The following is a 25,076-nucleotide window of genomic DNA, read 5'->3' as shown; positions in this document are numbered from 1 at the left end:
ATGGACCTTTGTTGACAAAGTAATGTCTCTGCTTTTTAATATACTGTCTAGGTTGGTCATAACTTTCCTTCCAAGGAGTAAGTAATTTCATGGCTACAATCAACATCTGCAGTGATTTTGGAACCCCCCAAAATAAAGTCAGCCACTGTTTCCCCATCTATTTGCATGAAGTGATGGGACTGGATGCCATGATCTTAGTTTTCTGAATGTTGAGCTTTAAGCCAACTTTTTCACTCTCCTCTTTCACTTTCATCAAGAGGCTCTTTAGTTCCTCTTCGTTTCTGCCATAAGGGTGGTGTCATCTGCCTATCTGAGGTTATTGATATTTCTCCCGGCAATCTTGATTCCAGCTTGTGCTTCCTCCAGCCCAGTGTTTCTCATGATGTACTCTGCATATAAGTTAAATAAGTAGGGTGACAATATACAGCCTTGAAGTATTCCTACTAGTCTTCAATTTAGAATTAGTCATATCTGAGAATTATGGTTCGATTAACAAGCTGCTCAATATTTAAGAACATATGGTGGATTAAGCAAACTTGTTACTTCAAATGAGATTACGGAAGCAAACCATTTTGGTTTGCAGTGACTATTACTGTGTTGTTTTTTTTTTTTTCTTTTTTTTTTTTTTTTTTTTTGCTCTCCTCTATCGTCTGCCTTTGGGCTTCCCTGGTGGCTCAGCAGTAAAGAATCCTACTGCCAATGCAGGAGCCGCAGGTTTAATCCCTGGATTGGGAATATCCCCTGGGGAAGGAAATGACAACCCACTCCAGTATTCTTGCCTGGGAAATCTCATGGACAGAAGAGCCTGGTGGACTATAATTCATAGGGTCCCAAAGATTGGATATGACTTAGAGACTGCTGCTGCTGCAAAGTCGCTTCAGTCGTGTCTGACTCTGTGCGACCTCATAGAGGCAGCCCAACCAGGCTCCCCCGTCCCCGGGATTCTCCAGGCAAGAACACTGGAGTGGGTTTCCATTTCCTTCTCCAGACTTAGAGACTAAACAACAACAAATACTTGTCTGTAAGAGGAAATCTATGTTATCTACTTTCATAGAATAAGGTATTCATTTATTAAAAGATACTTAAAGCACCATTAAATATATGCTTTATTGGGATGTAAAATGATCAAGCTCATTTTTTTCCCCTAAGATAGTTTATGTATGTTAGATATAGTCAATAGTCAAATCAATTAAGCTTTGGAAAGAACCCTCAGGTTAAGGATGCATAGTAATCATAATTGTCATGTAACCTAGAGGCATTATTTTCAATGCTTTTTGACTAATAACTGGTAATTTTCTAACACAAGCCATTTTTTCTGCTCAATGTAACAGATGATATTTTCCATAGCTACTGAACTGGCAGTGTTTTAAAACTGACTACCCAATTACTATATTCATAAAGGATTATCAGTGATTTTAATTCGCTACTTTTCAAACACATAAAATAAATGGAAGGCATTCAAACATTAAACTTGATTCTATTTAGTGTATCTTTAAAGATTCATTGATTTTCTAATGAATTTAAGCCAAGCCAGAGACTTAACTCAAGAGTAAAGATCTGTTTTAAAGAACTGAAAATGCACAGTAATACACAGATGTTCAATAAGCAAATTAAATACAAATCAAGCTTTAGAAAAATATGCTTCTACATAGCAATTTTTTTTTCTCCAACATATATGCTCTCCTACGGTTTCTTAACTAGGAATTTTTTTCTGAGGCTAGAATGTCTCTAGAAGCTGCTACATTAATGAGGTGGGTCCTCCTGCAATACTTGAGGTTAGAAGAGAGGATAGAAAGTACCAGCTTGAAAGATATTTTGGTTTTCAGATGAGGAGCCTGGAAGAAGGAAAGCATTTCTGAATGGGAGTCACAAAGGTGAGAAAAGATATGGTCTCAGGGGCTGGGGGTTGTAGGTTGCAACTTCAATCCCTAAAGCTGAAGTGGCTTTACCAAAAGCTAGTCTTTGGAAAGTGCATTATCTGGGATTTATTTAAAGACCATCTCAAGTACAGTGAGCTGGGATTGGGCTTTCAGAAACTAGGGAAAGACAGACTTCTTGTTGGGTATATTTTTGACTGGCAGTCACTGAAAGATAAAAGGGAAAGCAGGCCCTTCCTGAGGAGCCAACCAGCACTGTGTGAAACAATTATGAAAAGGAAAGTTTCAGAGTTGGTAGTGGCTATGGTTTCCTTCCCTTGAATGAAGGGCTGCATCCAGGGCTGATATGGATGAAGGACCATAAGCATCTTCTCAATCAGAAATGTAAACCTATCTTTCTTAAAAAGCAGAGAGAGTGGCCTTTATATGATGAGTATATATTCTAATATTATTGCTCAGTTGTGTTCGATTCTTTGCAACCCCATGGATTGTAAACCAGCAGGCTCCTCTATCCATGGGATTCCCCAGGCAAGAATACTTGAGGGGGTTGTTATTTCCTCCTCCAGGGTATCTTCCTGACCCAGGGATTGAACCCACATCTCCTGTGTCTCCTGAATTGCAGGTGAATTCTTTACCCGTTGAGCCACAGAGAAAGCTATGTGATGTTTCAGTGAAACCCTGCAACCCAGAATGATCCTGAAGTTGCATATTCTTATGAACAACTTAATAATACAAATATAATCTGGCTGAGGAATGCTCTCTGCATTGCTTTATCACCACAGAAAATGGTCTCATTTAGAGTGGACATCAGGTCTTTTGTGGATGGAGGAATCTTTTCACTAAAATCATTACCAGATTTGAGAGTCTTACACAGTATCCCTGGGTTGAGTGTCCTTCTGCGTTTGCAGTCTACTACTGAGTCAGAAAAAATGTTAAGCTACAAACTAGGCCAGATGAAAAAGCTGTCAATCTCTAATTTTGTGAACTATAAGCTAGTAGTAATGAGGTAACAATTTCATTTTCTTAATCCTGTAAATGAGTTCTATGAATTATGTGCCAACATCTAAGTAGGAAAAAATACACCTGGAAGAAATTATTTATAATTTACTCCAAGAAAACTATGGTATCTATAAATCTGGTTCAGACTGCAGTCAATAACAAATCTTCCTTCCACAGACGTTATGTTAACATATATTTCCTATTAACAGAGTCTAAGGATGTGGTCCTGGTGTTTTTTAGTTAAACCTGGTGGTTTTCCATACATTGAAGGAGTCGGCCTAGTGGCTGGGCTTTGTGGCTAAACATAAAAATGGCGATATTAAGGAATTTACGAGTCTAATTTCAGCTCAACATAAACTAGGAAACTGACAGCTGGTGGTAGGCCGAAGTTAGATAGGCAGGGTTTTCTTTTTTTTTTTTTTTTTTGGTGGTTTTCTTTTGCTTTGTTTTTGCCACAGGAAAATAATGGCTTAGAAATCATTTTTTGATAAATGAGTTTTAGAAAGTTGATAGCCTTACTGATGTCAGCTTTCCTAGCTAAGAGGTTCTCTGTCTAGGCTAGATCTTGCTAATAAAATATAATGTGTCTGCTTGGCAGGAGGACTGCAGGCAGAGTGCTGAGCACTAGAGGACCCCAGCCTCACATGAGATTATTTTCTAGCTGATATAACTACACACTGTCATGACTATGTCTGACATTAGTTACGAGATGCCAGGTTTCATTCATTCTATAATGGATTGAGCAAGATGACTCCCTTTATTACTTGTATAAAGAACAGGGTGAAAAAGATTATTCAATGATTAATCATAAAAATTCTCCTTTCAAGTATGGAGTTTACTAGAGGAAATCTTTAACACAGTGTGAATTTATATCTAGAGTGTTCTAAAGAGGTGAGGTTTTCTGATAGAAAGGATAAAATTTATCTTAGAATAATTAGAGTAGGATTATTGTATAAATTTTCTCAGCAGAATCTTTAAACATTACTCCAAAATAGAAAAGAAGATTCATAATCCAAAGCAAAGCAGCCTCCTAATCAACTGGGGTTATATATGAGAAAAATTGCCTCGTGATTTTCTTTTCCTGTTAAGAGCTCAGTAACATTAAGTTTGAGAGATGTTTAAGTTTCTTTTAAAAAGTACTTCTCATATGTGTCTCCTCCTTAATCCACAGTTATTTCAAGAATATTTTTTCTTAAAATATGGTAGACCCAAGTCTCTTAAAAAATAATTCTAACCAATGATCTAAGAGACTGTCATTCTAAACCAAAATGAACTTATGAATGAGGTCCTAAAAGGGCAAGACACTACCATAAACTTTATAAAAGGAAACACAAATAACAAAAGACTGACTCTGTGCCTTTAAAGAGCTTAAAATCAAGTCATCAAGGATATGAATCTTGTGAAGGTTATGTAACTTAAGAAATTAATATATGTTATAGGAATGACACGGAAGAACATAGAAAAGGGAGTAATACTACTTTGTTGTAAAAAGAGAGAAACAGAAATCAGGAAGGACAATCAAAGCCATGCACAAACAACCAACTTTATATTGCAGAAATGAGGACCCGTTAGATATATTTCAGTAGAAAAGGACTGTGCTTTAAGGAAATGGGCTTCCCCTGTGGCTCACCTGGTAAAGAATCCACTTGCAATGCGGGAGACCTGGGTTTGATCCCTGGGTTGGGAAGATTCCCTGGACAAGGGGAAGACTACCCACTCCAGTATTCTGGCCTGGAGAATTCGATGGACTAACAGTCCATGGGGTCACAAAGAGTTGGACATGACTGAGCCACTTTCACTTTAAGGAGATTAGTCTTTAACCACAAAGAGACTAGAATAAATGTGGAAAAATAAATTGATGCAGGAAGATCAGTTAGAAGACAACCTTGTAATTGCCTAGATAAAATGTATTGAAAACTAAAATGAGGCTGATGGCAATCTAAGTTGAAAAAAGTATAGGCATGGTGATTGAATTGTTGTACAACTATGAATTATGGAAGTAGATACGTTTGCATCTGATAACCCATATAACAATTAACAGTCCCTAATCTTAACTCAGGTCTCCCTAAATGTATAGTGCTCTCCTCTACCAAATCCCCTGGGAGGAAAAGGAGTTTTTCCATGAAAACAAATAATTGGAAAGTGAAAGAAAAAGGCTTCTATTTTGCCCCAAAGAGTGATTTGCTATTGTGAGTGAAGCAAAGTTATGTGAAGGCTGTCATTTTCTTGGTACTTGGCAAACCTGGTTGACAACGTGCAAGGATGTTTATGCATGATGAACCACTGACCCAGTGAAGGGTTTATAGCAGTGGAAAGAATGGTTGTCCAGGCTTAGGAGAATTTCTGGCCTTTTCCTTTAGCAGAAAGGAAATTACCTGAGGGGGCACAGAAGAATTTAATTTATGGGCTAGATAGCAAAAAAAAAAAAAGTTATCAGTTACCAGGGTAAAGACTGCTGCTATGAGACAAGACGGGTTAAAAGCTCCTTAAGAATAAGAACAACCTTAGCTTCTGTGTTAAGTGACTGATTTCACACCAGACGAAACATGGAGGTCAAGACTAGCAGTTGGGAAGAAGGCATGAAGACAGAATATAGGATCCTAAACTTTATAGAGAATGTAAAAGCAATGTGAGAACTATGACAAACATGAAACAGTATATTAAACCTGTTATATCCATATATTTTACAATCTATTTGTGTCTGGTGTAACAACTACAACAAAAGTCATGACTTTAATCAAGGTAAACTTAAATACAAAAGAACTCTTCAGAATTCTAATGATTGACTTGCTCACATTCACTAAGTTATTTGTTCATGGCAATAATTGAACCTTGGAAATCTCGGCACTTATTTCATATAATATATATGAAATATATATTATTTCATATATATATATATTTAGCAATTTTATCTGTTTGAAAGGGAGGTCAACACAGAAGCTAATCTTTTTCTATTTGACATATACAGAAGATACTGCTCTTCAATAGTATGTCTCCATTTTCTCTTTTTCTTACCTCTTTCAACATCACCTCTTTTCTAACAGGTTCAATAATCCTAGTAGTGGTTGGAAAGTAATCACTGGTTTCCTGGGGTTAAGGAGAGTGGCTATAGCATAGCTCAGAAGCACAGACAGAATATAAATCTTTCTTACCATAGATTCAGAGAACTTATTTCCATGAGAACTATCATGATAACTTTAGTGACTGAAGAAGGAAGGGAACAAAAATTATGAGTCTCTCTTCTCTCAAACTACATGTTTCCCCACTACCCTCATCACTGTTGTATAGACTTTCCTGAATTTTGATGGAGACACAACTGGTACCTCTAGACTAGGAAGAAAAAATTATAGAGAGAGGCCTTGAAATGCTCCCCAGTATACAATGAATAAAACTACTACATGCATATGCATAACTGATTCGCTTTCTTATGCACCTGAAACACACACATTGTAAATCAACTAAACTTCAAAAAAATTAATAATAAAACTGGCTACAAACATCCAGGGAAAAGCGAATTTAAGTAATGCAGTTAAAGCCCCAAGGGAGTGGCAGTCTAACTCAGAAAGTGATTCATGAAGGTACTTATGTGCCTTCATTCCCTGTCACTGATTAAAGAAGTGGCATCAAACTGACATTCAAATAATGTCAAATTATCAGATGCCAGGCAGCCACAGGCATGTATCACTCAGATGTTCCTCAGAGAAATCTTCTAGGAGTAGCTGCTTGACAGACTTCAGTTAGCATACCTCCAGAACCAAATGCAGCATTCATTTACCCAGGCCACTCTCTCCCCAAGCTGCTGCCACCCAATGAATGGGCATAGCAGACCAGCCACGGATGCTCAAGGTGGGACTCCTCTCACAGCCAGCCTGTTCTCTGGGACTCCCCACTAACGGACACTTCACTGTAGTCTCATGCAGTTTCACTGCAGTCAGTTTAAGGCTCCTCATGCCTAGTTTTCCTTCCTTCTTCTCTCTTCCCAGAGTATCAGACCTGCATCATGGTTCAAGGCACTTCCTGCCTACCCCTATTGTTTCTCCACTTTATCTGAGATAGTTTTCTCCCAATAGGTCTTGTATTTTTGTATCTTGGTAAGACCCTTAGCTTACATTATGACAAAAGCTACCAAACTCAAAAAGTACTATAATGTAAAATGTTAAATGTATAACTTCACTGAAACAAGCATCTTTACATCCTTCTCTCTTTTTCTGTCCATCTTTTCTCTCTCCCAGAACCTGTCTGAATTATACTGTGACAGATAGGAAAAATAAAACTTTGGCATGTCTTTTCCAGCAACACTTACAGGAACTGTACAGAGAGATGAGCAGAAATTAGCAGTATTGTTAACTACGTTACCTGGCTTCACTGTATATAGACTGTGCTTTTATTGACACTTGAGATGTGAGAGGGAAGGAAGGCTGTGGTCCAGCTCTGAACTGACTAGGAATGCTGAAGGCAGAGGGGTGAAGGATGTAGCACCCTTGTCATGAAACAGCAACGACTCCCGACTCCCGGTTTTCAAAGTCTGCTCCAGTCTCAGTTTCCCAGCACAATAGAAATTTTAATATTGAGAATTATAGCGATAATTTGCTTTATTAAAATATATATTTAAATACTTATAGGGAAAGTAAAATAAGAAACAAATATTTCTGGAAGATAGTTTGACTGAAAATTTGCATTTAAACGTATTCTTCAAGTTCTTCGGGAGGAATCTTACTTTCAGGTAACAGAAATTCTCTTTTTGATAACTAAAAATTATCACCCCTTTCCCATACTGCCATAATTGCAAAATCCCTTGCTAAGTCTATGAAGGAGAAGTTTCTGGAAAAATAATGTGGAAAGGATCAAAACGCAAAGATGACCTATTGTAGCTAGACATTTACACAACATACACTTAACAAAAGATTTAGGTAGATTAACTCTTTTGCACTGACAATGATAAAAGTCCATATTCAGACATGAGATAGGAAGGCAAGTCGTTATTAAGTGACGAATGCCACAGGGAGGTAAGAACTGTAATATGATAAACTCAGATAAGCCTCTAAGACCATGACATACAGTTTTTTTTCCAAAATTAAATTGAAATTCAACTTATTTTCTAAGATAAATACTTCTACTTGATGTGTCACACTGTCACTTTTTAGTAACTAAAGAAAGTATATATGATTTAGTGGGGAGAGGATAATCCATTTACTACCTGAATTTTCTATAACTAATCCATAGTGAGCTTTTGCCACAGTTGGTTTTCATAATATATTTAAATTACTGTGATATTCCAGTATAAATGCAATTCCTCATGTATTTAAAGGGCATCAAAAAGTCTGTATATATAACAAATATCTTAATTACTTATTTGAAAAATCCAAATAAAAATGATTTTACTATGTAGGAGCTTTAAAATTGAAACAAAAATTTTCATATGGGTTAAAGTAAATAGCATGTGGATGTTATTTAACAAGATTCATTTTAAAGGAATGAAAATACTATAAAACATAACTGAAACTATTTCTTTGCTCCAACCTAAAACATATATCTAAATTTTGCTTCTATTTCTATTATACACAGATGTGTTCAAATTGCAATACTTAAAAAACAATTTATCTATACTGTGCACAAGCTTTGGCCCACACACTACACTTTGAAAACTGATTATACATCTGTTCTAGTATCATTTACAATGATGATGCTTAGAAATATCCTGGAAAAATTAATAGAAGAATGAACAAATATTACACAAAGGTTTTGAAATATTTCCATTATGTATAAATAATGGAAGTGGAAAGTTTTCCAAGGTACTAATGTGTTATCAAGTAGTAAAAAAGAAAAGGTAAGGAAAAAGAAACCCACAAGTTGAAGATAAAGGATAGTATTAGTGATTAAGATCACAGACTCTGGAACTAACTAGGTTTGAACACTCACTTTGCTACTTTACTAGCTGTATGGAGAGAAAGGTCTTTTTTTTTCTTTAAACTGCTATATATATATCATTTCCTCATATATAAAATGGTGGTCAAAATAGTACTTACCTCATAGAGCCATTGTAAGGAACAAATGAGTCATTATTTATGAAACAACTATAATGATACCCACTATTAAATCAACACTAAATTATTGCTTATTTATAAAATGGCCATATGTTGGCATTTATGTTCAATGTACAGGGATATACAAAACTATTATTCTATAAAAATATATACAACATATAGATATAGATATATGCATGTATATGCAAGCACACAGAAAAAGGCCTAACAACACATGAGCCAAATTGTATCTTTAGGGACATTAAAGCAGATCTTTGTTGTTTAAGTGTTTTATTTAGAAAATATAATTGATATAACTAAATAGAAAATATAATTAACACATTATTTTGTGGTCACATTTTAAATACTTTTATACACCCATAAAATGCAATTGCAGAAAATGATTACATTGATTGACTTATTGAAACAGATATTCTCATGCAAACATCATTAAGTGCAAACAAGCAGATCAAAACACTGTATTAACTGTACTAGTAATTAAAATTATATGGTTATGTTTTGTCTATGGAATGATCTATTCTGGCTAGGTGATTTCAATTTTCTTCTTTATATACAGATATATTTATTCATAATTAAACTTAAATATACACAAATCTATATACTTTTTAAAAAGCACTATAAAACTATTTTACTGCAAGAAGAAAGCAACAGCAAAGCAAGCTAATTATACCATCATGAAAGATTCTGCACTCAAAATACCTATGTTGAGAGCACAACCAAGAAACATTGATGAATAGAATGAATTAGGAAGGTTATGAGTGTACTCACCCACCAAACGCCTGTAGTGCAGAGAATTTGGAAGCATCCAAATCATTGCCACTTACTATCCGAGCCTTAAATGAAAATGGAGAGAAACAAAAGAAACAGACTTTTAGCATTCTATAGCTATGTACACATGAATTGGGAACACGCGTCAACTGCACTATACACGTAACACCTAGTATGACAGATGCTAAGCAGGGTCAGCTCCAAGTCAAAGCTACTGTGGTTTTATGGGTGGAGGTTTTGAAATTAGCTGTCAGCATTCAAACAAAAGCACTGGCAGAGTCAAGGAAAATATCATATTCCAATACCATTTGCCCTTAAAACTTGGTATGTGCAGTGAAGATCATGAATCAGTCAGAGGGATCATGATTTGCCAGACTTAACAACAGATGCTGCATTTGACCGTAGCAGACCCCTAGGTTGGCAAGTGTAAGCTATAGTAAGCAAAGCTGGCAAGGTGTAATCTCTTCATAAAAGCAACAGATTGGGGCACACTTAAAGGACAACCAATGAATGGAAAGCTGGGATAACATGCACAGTTCACAACTAAAACAGAAGAACCAAAACAGGTCTAATATGTCACAAACAAACATGTACAAAAAGACAAGATCCCTCAGGAGGGAAGAAAAAGTATGATTTAAAACCTTTTCATCCACAGAACTGCTATCTGAAAGAGAATCAGGAAAAGAAGGAATAAATGTTAGATGGAGTACTTTTTAAGAAATCATTTAAACATATACATGAACAAAGTGTTAATGTTCTATAGTTTAAAATTATAAATGAACCCCAAGGGAAGAAGGATAGCTGGTCCCTGCAATTTAAAGAGTTGGAAAATGTGCCAGAATGCTTGAAAAGTATAAAAGGGTGATTACAAAGCTTAACGAAAGACAATGTGTCATAAAAAGAAAAGAACAATCGAAGTATCATAATGCCTAGGCTCCAGCCGGGACTCCGCCACTTGCTAAGCACACTGGGCAAACTACCAAATGGTCTGGAGTCTAGACCTAACTCTGAAATAAAGTCACTAATACTTTGCTTTTTGCCTCCAAACTTTGTGAAGAGGCTCAATTAAGATCAATATATGTGAAAGTAAACCCCAGGTGACTATATAAATTAAAGAATTTTTATTATGGAATTATTTATTGCTTCTCATATCACAGAACTTTAGAACTAAAAGACTAAGTATATTTCACCTTGCAAATAAGAAATCTGATGCCTGAAGGTGTTAAATTACTTAAGATCCCCAAACCACTAAATGACAGAGTGGTATAAATCCAAGGCTTCTGATTCCCCATCTTCTGCCCTTTGGATTCAACGTTTCAAGGAAATTGAACAAAACAGGGAGGGATATTTGGTCCATGGTTCTCAAGTATAACTTAGGATAAAATCACCAAGTCAGTATTTCTCAGTTTCAACTGCTCATGGGCCCAAGTAGATGAACAATGGACTTGTGATTTTTCAAATTTTTTGTTTCTTTTTGAAACTCAAGTCTACATTTTCAAGGGTCATCATAGCATGGTCCATTTCTAACTTACACAGTGTTACTGTTTTTTAGCATAAAGCCAAAGGGATTTCCATATGAATACAAGTTTGCAGAAAGCTAGAACTGGAGTGACCTTACATTTTTTGTATCCGAGACCCCTTATTTTCACAGATGAGTCCCAGAAAGAGAAAGATTTGCTCGAGGACATGTAATTCAATGGTGATTTTTATTGATAAAAATCTGAAATTGTTTGTTTTCTTGACCCATTAAATATGAACCAGTTAACATAACTAAATATTTTTGTGTAATATTTTGAAGATTTTACACTATCCTATGGTTATATCTTTGAATACAAAGCATAGTAGGCACAATATAAAGTAATAAAGCAATATGGCCATAAATATTTTAAATACTTCACAAAATACAGAAAATAAAATTCAGCACTGTATCAGAAGAATGATATATCATAGCCATGAAGATTGTTTTCAAAATAAAAATCATCGACGACTATAAAATGACATCAACTGATCATAAAACACATATCTGCATTTAAGTAGGAGCATACAAGCTATTTGATAAAATTTCAAAACCTTCCAAATAATTTTTAACCTACTTTAGCCTGGAATGAATTAATTTTCATATGCTGAAAAATGTCTTTCAGAATCAACTTAAGTGTAAAATATTAAGGCATCCCTGTTATTAAAAGGCAAAAATGTCCACTACAATATTTTAATTTATTTCCATAAATCCTAACCAATAGAGTAAAACAGAAATAAGAACATAAATGCTGAAAGATAAAATACAAAGTTTTTATTTTTCAGAATTATAGTATTATACCCTGAAAACAAGTCAAACCACATGGAAAACTGTTATGATTAATCAAATAGATAGCAAATGAATAAACAACACATCAAATAACAACATTATGGTATTTCCTACTAACTAGCAATAGCTAGTTTGGGAAACAATGACATTAAGTCTGATTTCATATATCAGTATTTTGAAATAGTCCCCCATTCTAACTGGTTTCTATATCAATCATCTGACTGAATAAGGGTAATCTTACCAAAGTTTTTATTTTTCAGCTGCTAACTGTAGTAATTCATTAACTCTTCATTCATTGTTTCATTCAGTGTTCATTCATATTTTCCCTGAATACATATTTTTATTAATTATCAATTAACCAATTTTGTTCACCTTGACTCCTTTCTTATCACCTTTAAAACCTTTCTAAAATACAAATATGATCCTCTCCATTCTCTTTTACAAACCCACTGATTTCACCCATTGCCCACTTGAGAAAATAAGATCTTTGTCTACTGCAAATCATGGCTCACCAGTCCTGATTCACATCCTATACTTTGGCCACAAGTAAATTTTTGCCATTTAGTTTTCATCCCATGCTCTTTTAAATGAGAGTCTTTGCATTTTCAGTTTCTTTCCCCTAAAACAAGTTATCTCTTTCTTTATCCAGCTAACTGCCTCTCAGTCTCCAAAACTCAGTTGAAACATAACCCCTTTCCTGGAAACTTATCACTTTTCAGGGATTCATGATCTTTATACATAAGTACTATACAGTGCATATTCCCCTTGGCTAATCCTCAACTTTTTTCAGTTTCTTTACCTGAAATCCTTCTAGACAATGTCTCAGTGATAGTGAGAGAGTCATTTCCTAAGCAGGTTGATAAGGAGTCTAGGGGTCCCCAAGGAGCGAGAGGTCTGGAATTCTCAAGGAGGAAGAAAGGACAAACTTTTTTTTCCTTCTCTACATTCCTTAGGATTATATAACAATAATGTGCCTGCCTGAGGACAGTCTCTGGATTAAACCTTCTGGCTAATTCTGTTATCTTAAAATGTAAATTATGGAAGTAGGTCTGGTGAGGTCTTTACAACCTCCAGACATTCTTTGGATTCATTGGAGAGTATATAACTTCATTGCTAACACTAGCAAGGGGGTACTCTTTCTGCCCGCTTCTGATGCCTATGTCAGAAGCTTTCTCTATCTCCTTTATACTTTAATAAAACTTTATTACACAAGAGCTCTGAGCAATTAAGCCTCATCTCTGGCCCCGGATTGAATTCTTCTCCTCTGGGGGCCAAGAATCCCGGTGTCTTCGCGTGATTCAACAACCACCTTTCAATAGTTTAACTTTTTTAACTCCCATTACACTCCTGAAACATAGGAGATGTCTAATAAACATTTGCAAAGCACAGAATGTACAACCTTACATAAGCTATACCACTTTACTGAAATATTTAAAAATCTGTTTTAAAAAAAATTTATTTCATATTTTGGTATAGGGAGGATGAATTATTTTCTAACAGATTTAATAGTTAAATCCTAATGGCAAGTTGTTGTAACTTGAAATTATCCTATTTTAAGTGTAACTAGGTTAACAAACAAGTAAAAACATGTAAGTTTTTTGTTTGTCATATAAGTTTTTTAAAGGCAATTAATGAGGATGGATTACATACATATTAAAATCTATAAAGCTAAAATATAATCCTGGCAAAACAGAATAAAAGATTAGTAAAACATAAAGTATAGCTAAGTAATATACCCTTATATGTAAGAATTTAGTGAATAAGAGAGGCCATATTGCTATCAAGAAAATAAAAAACAAGAGTTACTAAAATGGTGCTTAGGGAGGTATAAACATGATGGCAGAGTAGAAGGACTTGAGCTGTCCCCCTCCCACCAAAATACCAAAACTACAAAGAACTGCTGAACAATCACTGAGAAGAAAACCAAAACACTAGAATCTATATATATATATTCTGTATCCAAAGATAAAGAAAAAGCCACAATGAGAAGATAGAAGAGGTGCAATCACAATAAAGTCAAACCCCACATCTGCCAGGTGGGAGACACACAAACTAGAAAATAGCTATATCACAGAGGTTCTCCCACAGGGTTAAATTTCCAACACCCACATCAGGCAGCCCAGGCTGGAGGCCTTGATCAAAAAGAAGAATCCTCAGAATATCTGGCTTTGGAGAACAGTAGGATTTGATCAAAAGAATTCCACAGGTCTGAGAGAAACAGAAACTCTACTCTTAGTGGGCATGCACAAGATTTCATGTGCACCAGGCCCCAGGAGAAAAGGCAGTGAGTTCATAAAAGCCTGAGCCAGATTTACCTGCTGGAATTGAAGGGTCTCCAGCAGAGGTTCAGGGGTGGGATGGGGTGAGGCTTTCTGCAGTAAGAAAGATACTGGTGGCAGTAGTTCTGAAGAGTACTCATTGGCAAGAGCCTCCAGAAGGTCACCATTTTCTCACCAAAACCTGGTCCACCCAACAGGCTTAAGGCTGAAATGATTCAGACCAAACAACCAACAGGGTGGGAAAACAGCCCCACTCCTCAGAAGGGAGGCTGACTAAAGTCTTCCTGACCCCACAGCTGCTCAACAAACATAGCCCTTGACATGGCCCTGTCCACCAGGAGGACAAGGCCAAGCTCTGATCACCAGTGGGCAGGAACCAGTTCCTTCTTCCAGAAGGCAGCACAGGCCCCTTAGACCAGCCTTATCCACCAGGAGGCAGGCAACAAAAGCAAGAACAACTATAACCTTGCAGGCTGAGGAACGAGCACTACAATCACAGAAAGTTACACATAATGAAACAGCAGAAGAAATCTGTCCAAGATGAAGGAACAAGATGAAACTCCAGAAGAACAATCAAGTGAACTGAAGGCAGGCTGCTGCTGCTACTGCTGCTAAGTCGCTTCAGTCGTGTCCGACTCTGTGCGACCCCATAGACGGCAGCCCACCAGGCTCTGCCGTCCCTGGGATTCTCCAGGCAAGAACACTGGAGTGGGTTGCCATTGCCTTCTCCATTGTGTGAAAGTGAAAGTGAAGTCGCTCAGTCGTGTCCGACTCGTAGCGACCCCATGGACTGTGGCCTACCAGGCTCCTTCATCCATGGGATTTTCTAGGCAAGAGTACTGGAGTGGCTTGCCATTGCCTTTTCCGGAAGGCAGGCTATCTACCTGGGGAAAAAAAAAAAAAAATCAGAGTAATGATAGTAAAGATGATCCAAAATATTGGGGAAAGAAAGGCACATATTGAGAAGATACAAGAAATGTTTAACAAAGTGCTAGAAGATCTAAAGAACAAACAAATGGAGATGAATAATAACTGAAATGAAAAACACTATAAGGAACCAATAGCAGAATACACAAAGCAGAAAAACAAGTGAGCTAGAAGATTAAATGGTGGAAACCACTGCTGCAGAACAGAATCAACAAAAAAGAATTTACAGAAATAAGGACAGTCTCAGAGACCTCTGGGACAACATTAAATGCACCACTATTCTCAGTATAGCAGGGTCAAAATGAGAAAAGAGACAGAAAGGACCTGAGAAAATACCTGAAGAGATGACAGCTGAAAACTTCCCTAACACAGGAAAGGAAACATAAACCCAAGTCCAGGAAGCACAGAGTTCCAGGCAGGAAAAACCCAAAGGGAAACATGCTGAGAGACATGGCAATCAAGTCAACAAAAATCAAAACCAAAGAGAAAATAATAAAATTAACAAGGGAAAGCAACACAACATACAAGTGAATTTTCATAATGATATCAGCTGATTTTTTTCAGCAGAAACTCTACAGACCAGAAGGGATTGGCACAATATATTTAAAGTGATGAAAGATAAGAACCTAAAAACAAAAATACTCTACCAAGGAAGGCTCTAACTTGGAATTCACAGAGAAATCAAAAGCTTTACAGAAAAAGAAAAGAAAAGAAACTTCAGAACCACCAGACCAGTTTTGCAACAAATGCTAAAGGACATTCTCCAGTTAGAAAAGAAAAGGCCACAACTAAAAACAAGAAAATAATGAATAGACAATCTCATCAGTAAAGGTAAACATAAAGGCAGAAAATCATCCAAACACAAATATGATAACAAAATCAGTAATCATGAGAAGAGTACAAATGCAGAATATTGGAAATGCATTTGAAATTAAGAGAACAGCAACTTCAAAAGCAATTTTGTTTATATATAGATTGCTATATCAAAACCTCCTGGTAACTTCAAACCAAAAATCTACATTAGATATACAAAACAAAAATGAAAAAGAAATCCAAATACAATGTTAAAGTCAGTCATTAAATCACAAAAGAATAAAAGAGGAAGGGAAGAAAAAGGACCTACAAAATAAATCCAAAACAATTAACAAAATGGCAATAACACAAGTATCTGTAATTACCTTAAATGTAAATGCTCCAACCAAAAGACAGATTGGCTGAGTGGATACAAAAACAAGACCTGCATGTATGCTGTCTACAAGAAACCCACTTCAATTCTAGGGACAGATACTAACTGAAACTGGGGTATGTAAAAATATACTCCATGCAAATGGAAATCAAAACAAGCCTGGAGTAGCAATATTCCTATGAAACAAAACAGACTTTAAAGACTGTTTACAAGAAACAAAGAAGGATATCACATGATGATCAAACAATCGATCTAAGAAGATATAACAATTGCCAATATACACGTACCCAATATAGGAGTACCGCAAAATATAAGGCAAAAGATACTAGCCACAAAAGAAGAAATCAGTAGTAACACAGTAATAGTGGGAACTTTATAAATAACACCCACTTTCATCAATGAACAGATCATCCAGAAAGAAAATCAATAAGGAAACACAGGCCTTAAATGACACATGAGACAATACAGACTTAACTGATATGTATAGAGAATTCCATACAAGAGCAGCAGAATATACTAAGTGTACATAGAATGTTCTTCAGAATTAATCACATGCTGGGCCACAAAGTAAGCCTCATTCAATTTAAGAAAACTGAAACCATATCAAACATCTTTTCTGACCACAATGTCAAGATATTTGAAATCAACTACACGAAAAATCTGTAAAAAACAAACACATGGAGGCTACACAATATATTACTAAACAATCAATGGATCGCTGAAGAAATTAAAATATAAAATACCTTGAGATATATAAAAATGAAACCATGACAATCCAAAACCTAAGGAATCCAGCAAAAGCAGTTTGAAAGGGGAAGTTTATAGCAATACCTTCTTACCTCAGGAAATAAGAAAAATTACAAATAAACAACTTACACCTAAAGCAACTAGAGAAGGAATAACAAACCAAAGCCAAAGATAGTAGAACAAAAGAAATCATAAAGATCAAAGCAGAAAAAATTGAAATAGTGATGATGAAAACAGTAAGAAAGGTAAATTAAAACTTGGTTCTTAGGAAAGATAAACAAAACCGATAAACTTTTAGCTAGCCTAACCAAGAAAAAAAGGAGAGAGCTCAAATTATAAAGATAGAAATTAAAAAGGAAAAGTTACAACTGACACCACAGAAATACAAAGGATTAAAAGAGAATACTACAAGCAACTATATGGTAATGAAAGGGATGACCAAGAAGAAATGAACAAATTCTTAGAAAGACACAATGTTCCAAGACTGAACTAGGAAGAAATAGAAAACATTAATAGACAATCCAAGGACAGAAATTGAAACTGTGATTAAAAAATTCACACAAAAGTTCAGAACCAGATGGGTTCACAGGAAAATTCTATAAAATGTTTCCAGAAGAGTTAACACCTATCCTTTTCAAAATATTACAAAAAAGAACACTCTCAAACTCATTCTATGAGGCCATCATTACCTTGATACCAAAGATAAAGACACTACAAAAAAGAAAACTACAGGTCAATATCACTGACGAATATAGATTCCAAAATTCTCAACAAAATACTAGCAAACCAAAGGCAACAATACATTAGAAGGATCATACACCACAAAGAAGTGTGATTTATCCCAGGGATGCAAGGATTTTTTAGTATCTGCAAATCAGTAAGTGTGATACACCACATTAACAAATTAAAGACTAAAAACCATATAACCATCTCAACAGATGGAGAAAAAAAATGACAAAACTCAGCACCCATTTATGATGAAAACTCTCCAGAAAGTAGGCACAGATGGAATATACTTCAATATAACAAAGACCATGTATAACAAACTTACAGCCAGCATCACAGTCAAAGGTGAAAAGCTGAAAAAATTTCCTCTAAGATCAGGGACAAGACAAGGATGTCCACTCTTGCTACTTTTTTCCAACATAGTTTTGGAAGTCCTAGCCATGGCAATGAGAGAAGGAAAGAAAGAAAGGAATACACATTGGAAAAGTAGTAAAACTGTCACTGTTTGCAGATGACATGACATTATACTTAGAAAATCCTAAAGATGCTACCAGAAAAGTACTAGAGCTCATCAATGAATTAAGTAAACTTGCAGGATACAAAACAAAGAAATCTGTTGCATTTCTAGCATGAACAATGAAAGGTCAGAAACAGAAATTAAAGAAATAATTCCATTCACAAATGCATCAAAAAGAATCAAATACTTAAGGATAAACCTACCTAAGGAGGCAAAAGACCTATACTTCAAAAGCTATAAAACAATGATGAAATAATTAAGAGATGACACAAACAGATGGAAAGATATACCATGTTGTTGGATTTGAAGAATCAATATTGTCAAAATGACCATATTACCCAAGGTAATCTAAAGATTCAGTGCAATCCCTATCAAATTACCAATGGCAGTTTTCACAAAATTAGGACAAAAAAGTCTTAAATTTATAGTTGCTCAGTTGTGTCTGACTCTTTGTGACACCATGGACTGCAGCCCATCAGGTTCCTCTGTTGATGAGATTCTCCAGGCAAGAATATTAGAGTGGGTTGCCATTTCCTTCTTCAGGGGAGTTTCCTGACCCAGGCACTGAACCTGGGTCTCCTGTATTGCAGGTAGATTCTTCACCTTCTGAGCTACCAGAGAAGCCCAAAATTTATATGGACACATGAAAAACTCCAAATATCCAAAGCAATCTTGTGAAAGAAAAACAGAGCTGGAGATATCAGGTGCCCTGACTTCAGACTATACTACAAGCTATAGTCATCAAAACACTGGTAATGACATAAAAACAGAAATACAGATCAGTGGAACAGGACAGAAAGCCCAGAGATAAACCCATGTACTTAAAGTCACCTAATCCATGACAAAAGAGGCAAGAATATACAATTGTGAGAGAATAGTCTTTTCAATAAATGGTTCTGAGAAACCTGGAGAGCTACATATAGAAGAATGAAATGACAACATTCTCTATTCCCACACACACAAAAAATAAACTCAAAATGGATTTAAGTCCTAAATGTAAGACTGGAGAATATAGAACACTTAGAGAAAAACAGGCAGAACATTCTTGGACATAAATCACAGCAAAATGTTTTTTGACCCACCTCCTAGACTAATGGAAATAAAAACAAAATAAACAAATGGGACCTAATTAAAGATAAAAGCTTTTGCACAGCAAAGAAAACCATAAACAAAATGAAAAGGCAACCCACAGAATGGGAGAGAATACTTGGCAAATGATGTGACCAACAAGGGAATAATTTTCAAAAGTTATAAACAGCTCATGTGACTCAATATCAAAAACAAAACAAAACAAAAAAACAATCCAATCAAAAAATGGGCCGAGGATTTGGACTTAGAGATTGTCATACCCAGTGAAGTAGGAGAAACATGATCTGACATCTCCTATATGTGGAATCTATAAAGAAATGATACAAATGAAGTTGCTTAAACAGAAAGAGAACAAGATGGCAGAGGAGTGGGTGGACATGGAGTACATCTCTCTATACAGATACATCAGGAATACACCTTCAGACACAGAAGTATATGCAGAATACCAGCTGCGAGTGGACAGGAGTACCTGACCAGTGGACAAGAACATATAGAGGATGAGGAACTGGACGGGGGCGGGGGGACCAGGAGTGTTAGTAGGACTGGACCTTCCCCACCTGAGGGTGGGGAAACTGAAGCAGGGGTCCAATCCCCACATCAGAGAAACTATCTGAGGCAGAGGAAAAACATTTAAGGCTGAGAGTGAAACAGCTGATACGTGGCAGCCTAAATGGAATGAGAATCAGACAGTCCTTGCTGTAGCCATACACAATCCAGACAGGAACGCTGGACCCCTGGAAAGTGCAGCAGTTGGGAGCTGGAGTTTAGTGATTGTGGAGCAATCCCAGGGCGAGGGCTGCTGTTGAATGCAGAGGAGCAGATTGAGGAAATGTGAGGGAGGAGATCCTGGTGGAAAATGCTGGTGGAGGAAAGCCAGGCAGCCATGGAAGCAAGGCGATACTGCTGAGTCACGTATAGGGGGTGGAGCCATCACCATAGTCTCTCTCTCTTCACATGCCAGCTGAAACAACAGAGAGGCTGGCCCATCAAACGCCTGACACAATGAACAACACAGTAGGACCCCACCCAGGGTGCTCCTTTAAGTGACTGATGTGCTGAAATACAGAGTAGGACCCCAAGCAGGGGGGCCCCTCTATGTGCCTGACATGCTGAAAAACAGAGAAGGAGCCCAGGCAAGGGAACCCTCTAAGTTCCCTTGAACTTAGTTCAAGTGCCTGAATGGGAGGAACTATGAAGAAAGACTGGCAACAAGAAGCCTTGATTGCCAGTTACAAGAGGCTCAAAAAAAAAGACTCAGATAGGGCCACATCTTCTGTGGTGGAGGCAGTCCATGTCCCTGCACACTTGGCACCACTAGGGTCTCCACAAGCCAAGCAATTGCGCCATCTTCGTGCTCAAATCTCACTGGGCCAGAGCTGCCACAGGCCAAAAAAGTCTTGCGTCTATGCGTGCAGGGTCGCTTCGGTCCTGTCTAAGCCTTTGCAACCCTGTAGAGTGGCCTGCCAGGCTTCTCTGTCAGGGAGGGGGGTTCTCCAGGCAAGAATACTGGAGCGTATTGGCCAATATTGGTTGCCATATCCTTCTAGAGCCCTGTATTTCCTGCTGCTCTAGCCGACAATCCCCCTGAGTATCTGGTGCTGCCAGAACCCCTGCAACCCAAGATGCTGCACCACCTCTATAACTGGCCCTCACAGGAGCAAACCCAAGTCCTCCAGGGTGGCCTCAGGAGCAAACCCACATGTAGAGGTGGAAATAAAATCACAACTGAAACCCAGGGGCAGTGTGTCTAAGGAATAAAACCCAAAACATTCCCAGCAGCTGTACAAGCTGCAGATTAAATACACACGATCAGCTAGACAGACTCTGTGTCTATGGAATATATAAAAGTCCATTGAGAGCTCCCATGAAAGAAAATGCACTAGTTCTGAGAGCTGTGGACCTTGGAGGCAAGACACACAGAAGTGGGACTAGATTAGAATCTGAGCTGCCCCAACAGCAGATAAGCTGCCTCCTCCTAGGGAGGTAAGGCGGACTGTGATTCCCAGTGAGGGAAAGGACTCTCATAGCAGGGACTCAAGAAAAACATTTATTATTCTTATTTTTTGACTTGTTCTGTAGATTCTTTTGGATTTTTTTTCTTTTTCCTCCCCTTCCCCACCGCCCCCACCCCCCACTCTATTGTAATTGTCAATTTTATTGGCACTAAGAAATCCAATTAAGCTTTTGAGCTTTATTTTTTTCTCAGTCACATTTTTTATTGTTGTTATAAACCTCTGCCTCTATGTTAAGCTTTTGCAGTTCTATGGAGTTTTCCTTTTTTTTTTTCTTTTCTTTTTTATAATTTTAATTTTAATTTTTTTAAACCTATTATATTTTTTTCTACTTTTATTCCTTTGTTTGCCTTTCCTACTGTTTTTTTCTGATTGCAGTTAACCTTTAATGGATATAAATCTTATCTACCTCTATTTTTTGCATATCTATTCTTTCTTTTCTTTCTTTCCTTTCCTCTCAACATATCTGTTAGTTTTGTTCTCATTGCTTTATTCTCCACTTCGCATCTTGCTTTAGCTTACTTTTCAGTTTATGATTTAGTTAGTTTTGTTCTTAACTGGTAAATATAATTTTTTATTTCCTTTGTTTGCTGGGTCAATCTACTATACTTTATGTTGGACTGCTTTCACTTTGCTGATGGGTGTATATGTATATGTGTATATTCCATTATTTTAATTAGTATTTGCCTTATTTTTAACTGCCATTTGTCTGGGGTTCATCTTTGGTTTCTCGTTTTTGGATATTCATTTCAATCTCACTTAATGCCATAACAAACCTCTTCTGGAATCTGTGTTCCTGACCAGAGATCAAGCCCTGAGCCTTTGTAGTGGGAGCACTGACTCCAAGACCCTAGACTACTTAAAGAACTAACCCTAGAGAGTATCAAATAGTGAAAACTCACACAAAGGAAACTACTGGAATACAAGACTGGGTATCACCCAACCACCAGTAGGACCCTGTGCAGGATGCCTCATCTAAACAACAAAAAGACAAACCCAATCATCAACAGATAGGATTATCACCTCACTCAGCCTTACCCATCAGAGGAAAAACAAAAACTCAGCACAAATCTCACCCTATACAAAGCTTACACAAACCACTGGACCAACCTTAGGAGGGCAGAAACCAAAATGAAGAAATAATTCACCCTTTTTCAAGGAAAGAATTCAACTTTTCCTGAAGCCTTAGAAAAGGGGACCTCAAATATAATAAGTTAAAAAAAAAAAAAAAAAACAATGAAAAGGCAGAGAAATACTACACAAATGGAGGAACAAACTAGAAACACAGAAGTCCAAATAAATGAAGAGGAAACAGGCAAACCACCTGAAAAAGAATTCAGAATAACAATAGTAAAGATGATAAAAAAATCTTGAAAACAAAATGGAGAAAATGCAAGAATCAATTAACAAAGACCTAGAAGAATTAAAGAATAAGCATACAGAGACAAACAACACAATTACTGAAATTAAAAATACTCTAGAAGGACTCAATAGCAGAATATCTGAAGCAGAAGAATGAAGCAGTGAGCTGGAAGATAAAATGGTGGAAATAACTTCTGAAGAGTAGACTAAAGTAAAAAGAATGAAAAGAACTGAGGACCGTCTCAGAGACCTCAGGGACAATATCAAATGCACCAACATTTGAATCATAGGGGTCCCAGAAGAAGAAGAGAAAAAGAAAGGGTATGAAAAAAATTTTGAAGGGATTATCATTGAAAATTTCCCCAACATTGAAAAGGAAATAGTCAACCAAGTCCAAGAGGCAAAAACAGTCCCATACAGGATAAACACAAGGAGAAAAACACAAAGACACATATTAACCAAATTCACAAAGACTAAACAGAAAGAAAGAATATTAAAAGCAGCATAGAAAAAGCAACAAGTAACATACAAGGGAAATCCCACATGCTTAACAGCTGATCTTTCATCAAAAACTCTGCAGACCAGAAGGGAATGGCAGGATATATTTAAAGTACTGAAAGGGAAAAATCTACAACCAAGATTACTGTACCCAGAAAGGATCTCATTCAAAATTGATGGAGAAATAAATAAAAAGCTTTTCAGACAAGCAAAAGTTAAGAGAATTGAGTACCACCAAACAAGCTTTAAAGGGACTTATGTAGTTAAGAAATACAAGAGAATAAAAAAAGATCTTTAAAATCAACCCCAAATAATTAAGAAAATGGCAATAAGAACATATATATCAATAATTACTTTAAATGTAAATGGATTAAATGCACCAAACAAAAGACACAGACTGGCTGAATGGATACAAAAAAAAGACCCATATATATGCTGTATATAAGAAACCCACTTCAGACCCAAAGATACATATAAACAGAAAGTGAGAGGATGGAAAAATATATTCCATGTAAATGGGAAGCAAAAGAAAGGTGGAGTAGCAATCCTCATATCAGACAAAATAGACATTAAAATAAAGAAGATTACAAAAGATAAGGGAAGACACTACATAATGATCAAGGGATCAATCCAAGAGGAAGACATAACGATTATAAATATCTATGCACCCAACATAGGAGCACCTCAATACCTAAGACAAACACTAACAGACACAAAAGGAGAAACTGACAGTAACACAATAATAGTAGGAGACTTTAACACTCCACTCATAGCAATGGACAGATCATCAAAACAAAAAATTAATAAGGAAATAGAAGTCTTAAATGATACATTAGATGAGATGGATCTCATCGATATTTTCAGGACATTCCATCCAATGCAGAAGAATACACTTTCTCAAGTGCACATGGAATATTCTCCAGGAAAGAACACATCTTGGGACAAAAATCAAACCTCAGTAACTTCAAGAAAACTGAAATCATAGCAAACATCTTCTCCAGCCACAACACTATAAGACTAGATATCAATTAAAAGAAAATAAACTGTAAGAAACACAAACACATGGAGATTAAACAATATGTTTCTAAATAACAAACAGGTTAATGAAGAAATCAAAAGGGAATTCAAAAAATTTTGAGAAACAAATGACTGTGAAAACATGACAACTCCAAACTTATGGTATGTAGCAAAAGCAGTTATAAGAGGTAAGTTTATAGCAATATAATCGCACCTTAAGAAACAAGAAAAACATCGAATAGACAACCTAACTTTACACCTAAAACAAGTGGAAAAAGAAGAACAAAAAACCCCAAAATTAGTTCAGTTCAGTTGCTCAGTCATGTGTGAATATTTGCAATCCCATGAACCACAGCATACCAGGCCTCCCTGTTCATCAGCAACTCCCAGAGTTTACCCAAACTCATGTCCATTGAGTCAGTGATGCCATCCAACCATCTCATCCTCTGTCGTCCCCTTATCGTCCTGCCCTCAATCTTTCCCAGCATCAGGGTCTTTTACAATGAATCAGCTCTTCGCATGAGGTTGCGAAAGTATTGGAGTTTCAGCTTCAACATCAGTCCCTCCAATGAACACCCAGGACTGATCTCCTTTAGAATGGACTGGTTGGATCTCCTTGCAGTCCAAGGGACTCTCAAGAGTCTTCTCCAACACCACACTTCAAAAGCATCAATTTGGTGCTCAGCTTTCTTTACAGTCCAACTCCATAGCCTTGACTAGACG

At 36.6% G+C, this 25,076-nt stretch overlaps 1 protein-coding gene across 3 annotated transcripts in view; it reads right to left on the bottom strand.

The window, feature by feature from the left end:
* Positions 1 to 25,076, bottom strand: part of UNC13C (unc-13 homolog C) — an 855,380-nt gene that overhangs the window by 508,668 nt on the left and 321,636 nt on the right. For all 3 annotated transcript variants that reach the window (XM_044925029.2, XM_044925027.2, XM_044925028.2), the window contains 2 exons: positions 10,330 to 10,352; positions 9,689 to 9,753 (listed from right to left, as the gene is read on the bottom strand). In XM_044925029.2, coding sequence (XP_044780964.2) covers positions 9,689 to 9,753; positions 10,330 to 10,352 — 88 coding nt within the window. The remainder of the gene's footprint in view (positions 1 to 9,688; positions 9,754 to 10,329; positions 10,353 to 25,076) is intronic.

Source organism: Bubalus bubalis, chromosome 11, assembly GCF_019923935.1.
Source record: "Bubalus bubalis isolate 160015118507 breed Murrah chromosome 11, NDDB_SH_1, whole genome shotgun sequence".
Classification (NCBI taxonomy): Eukaryota; Metazoa; Chordata; class Mammalia; order Artiodactyla; family Bovidae; genus Bubalus; species Bubalus bubalis.
The sequence above is the reverse complement of the archived record's forward strand: the minus strand, read 5'-3'. Positions and strand labels throughout refer to the sequence as shown.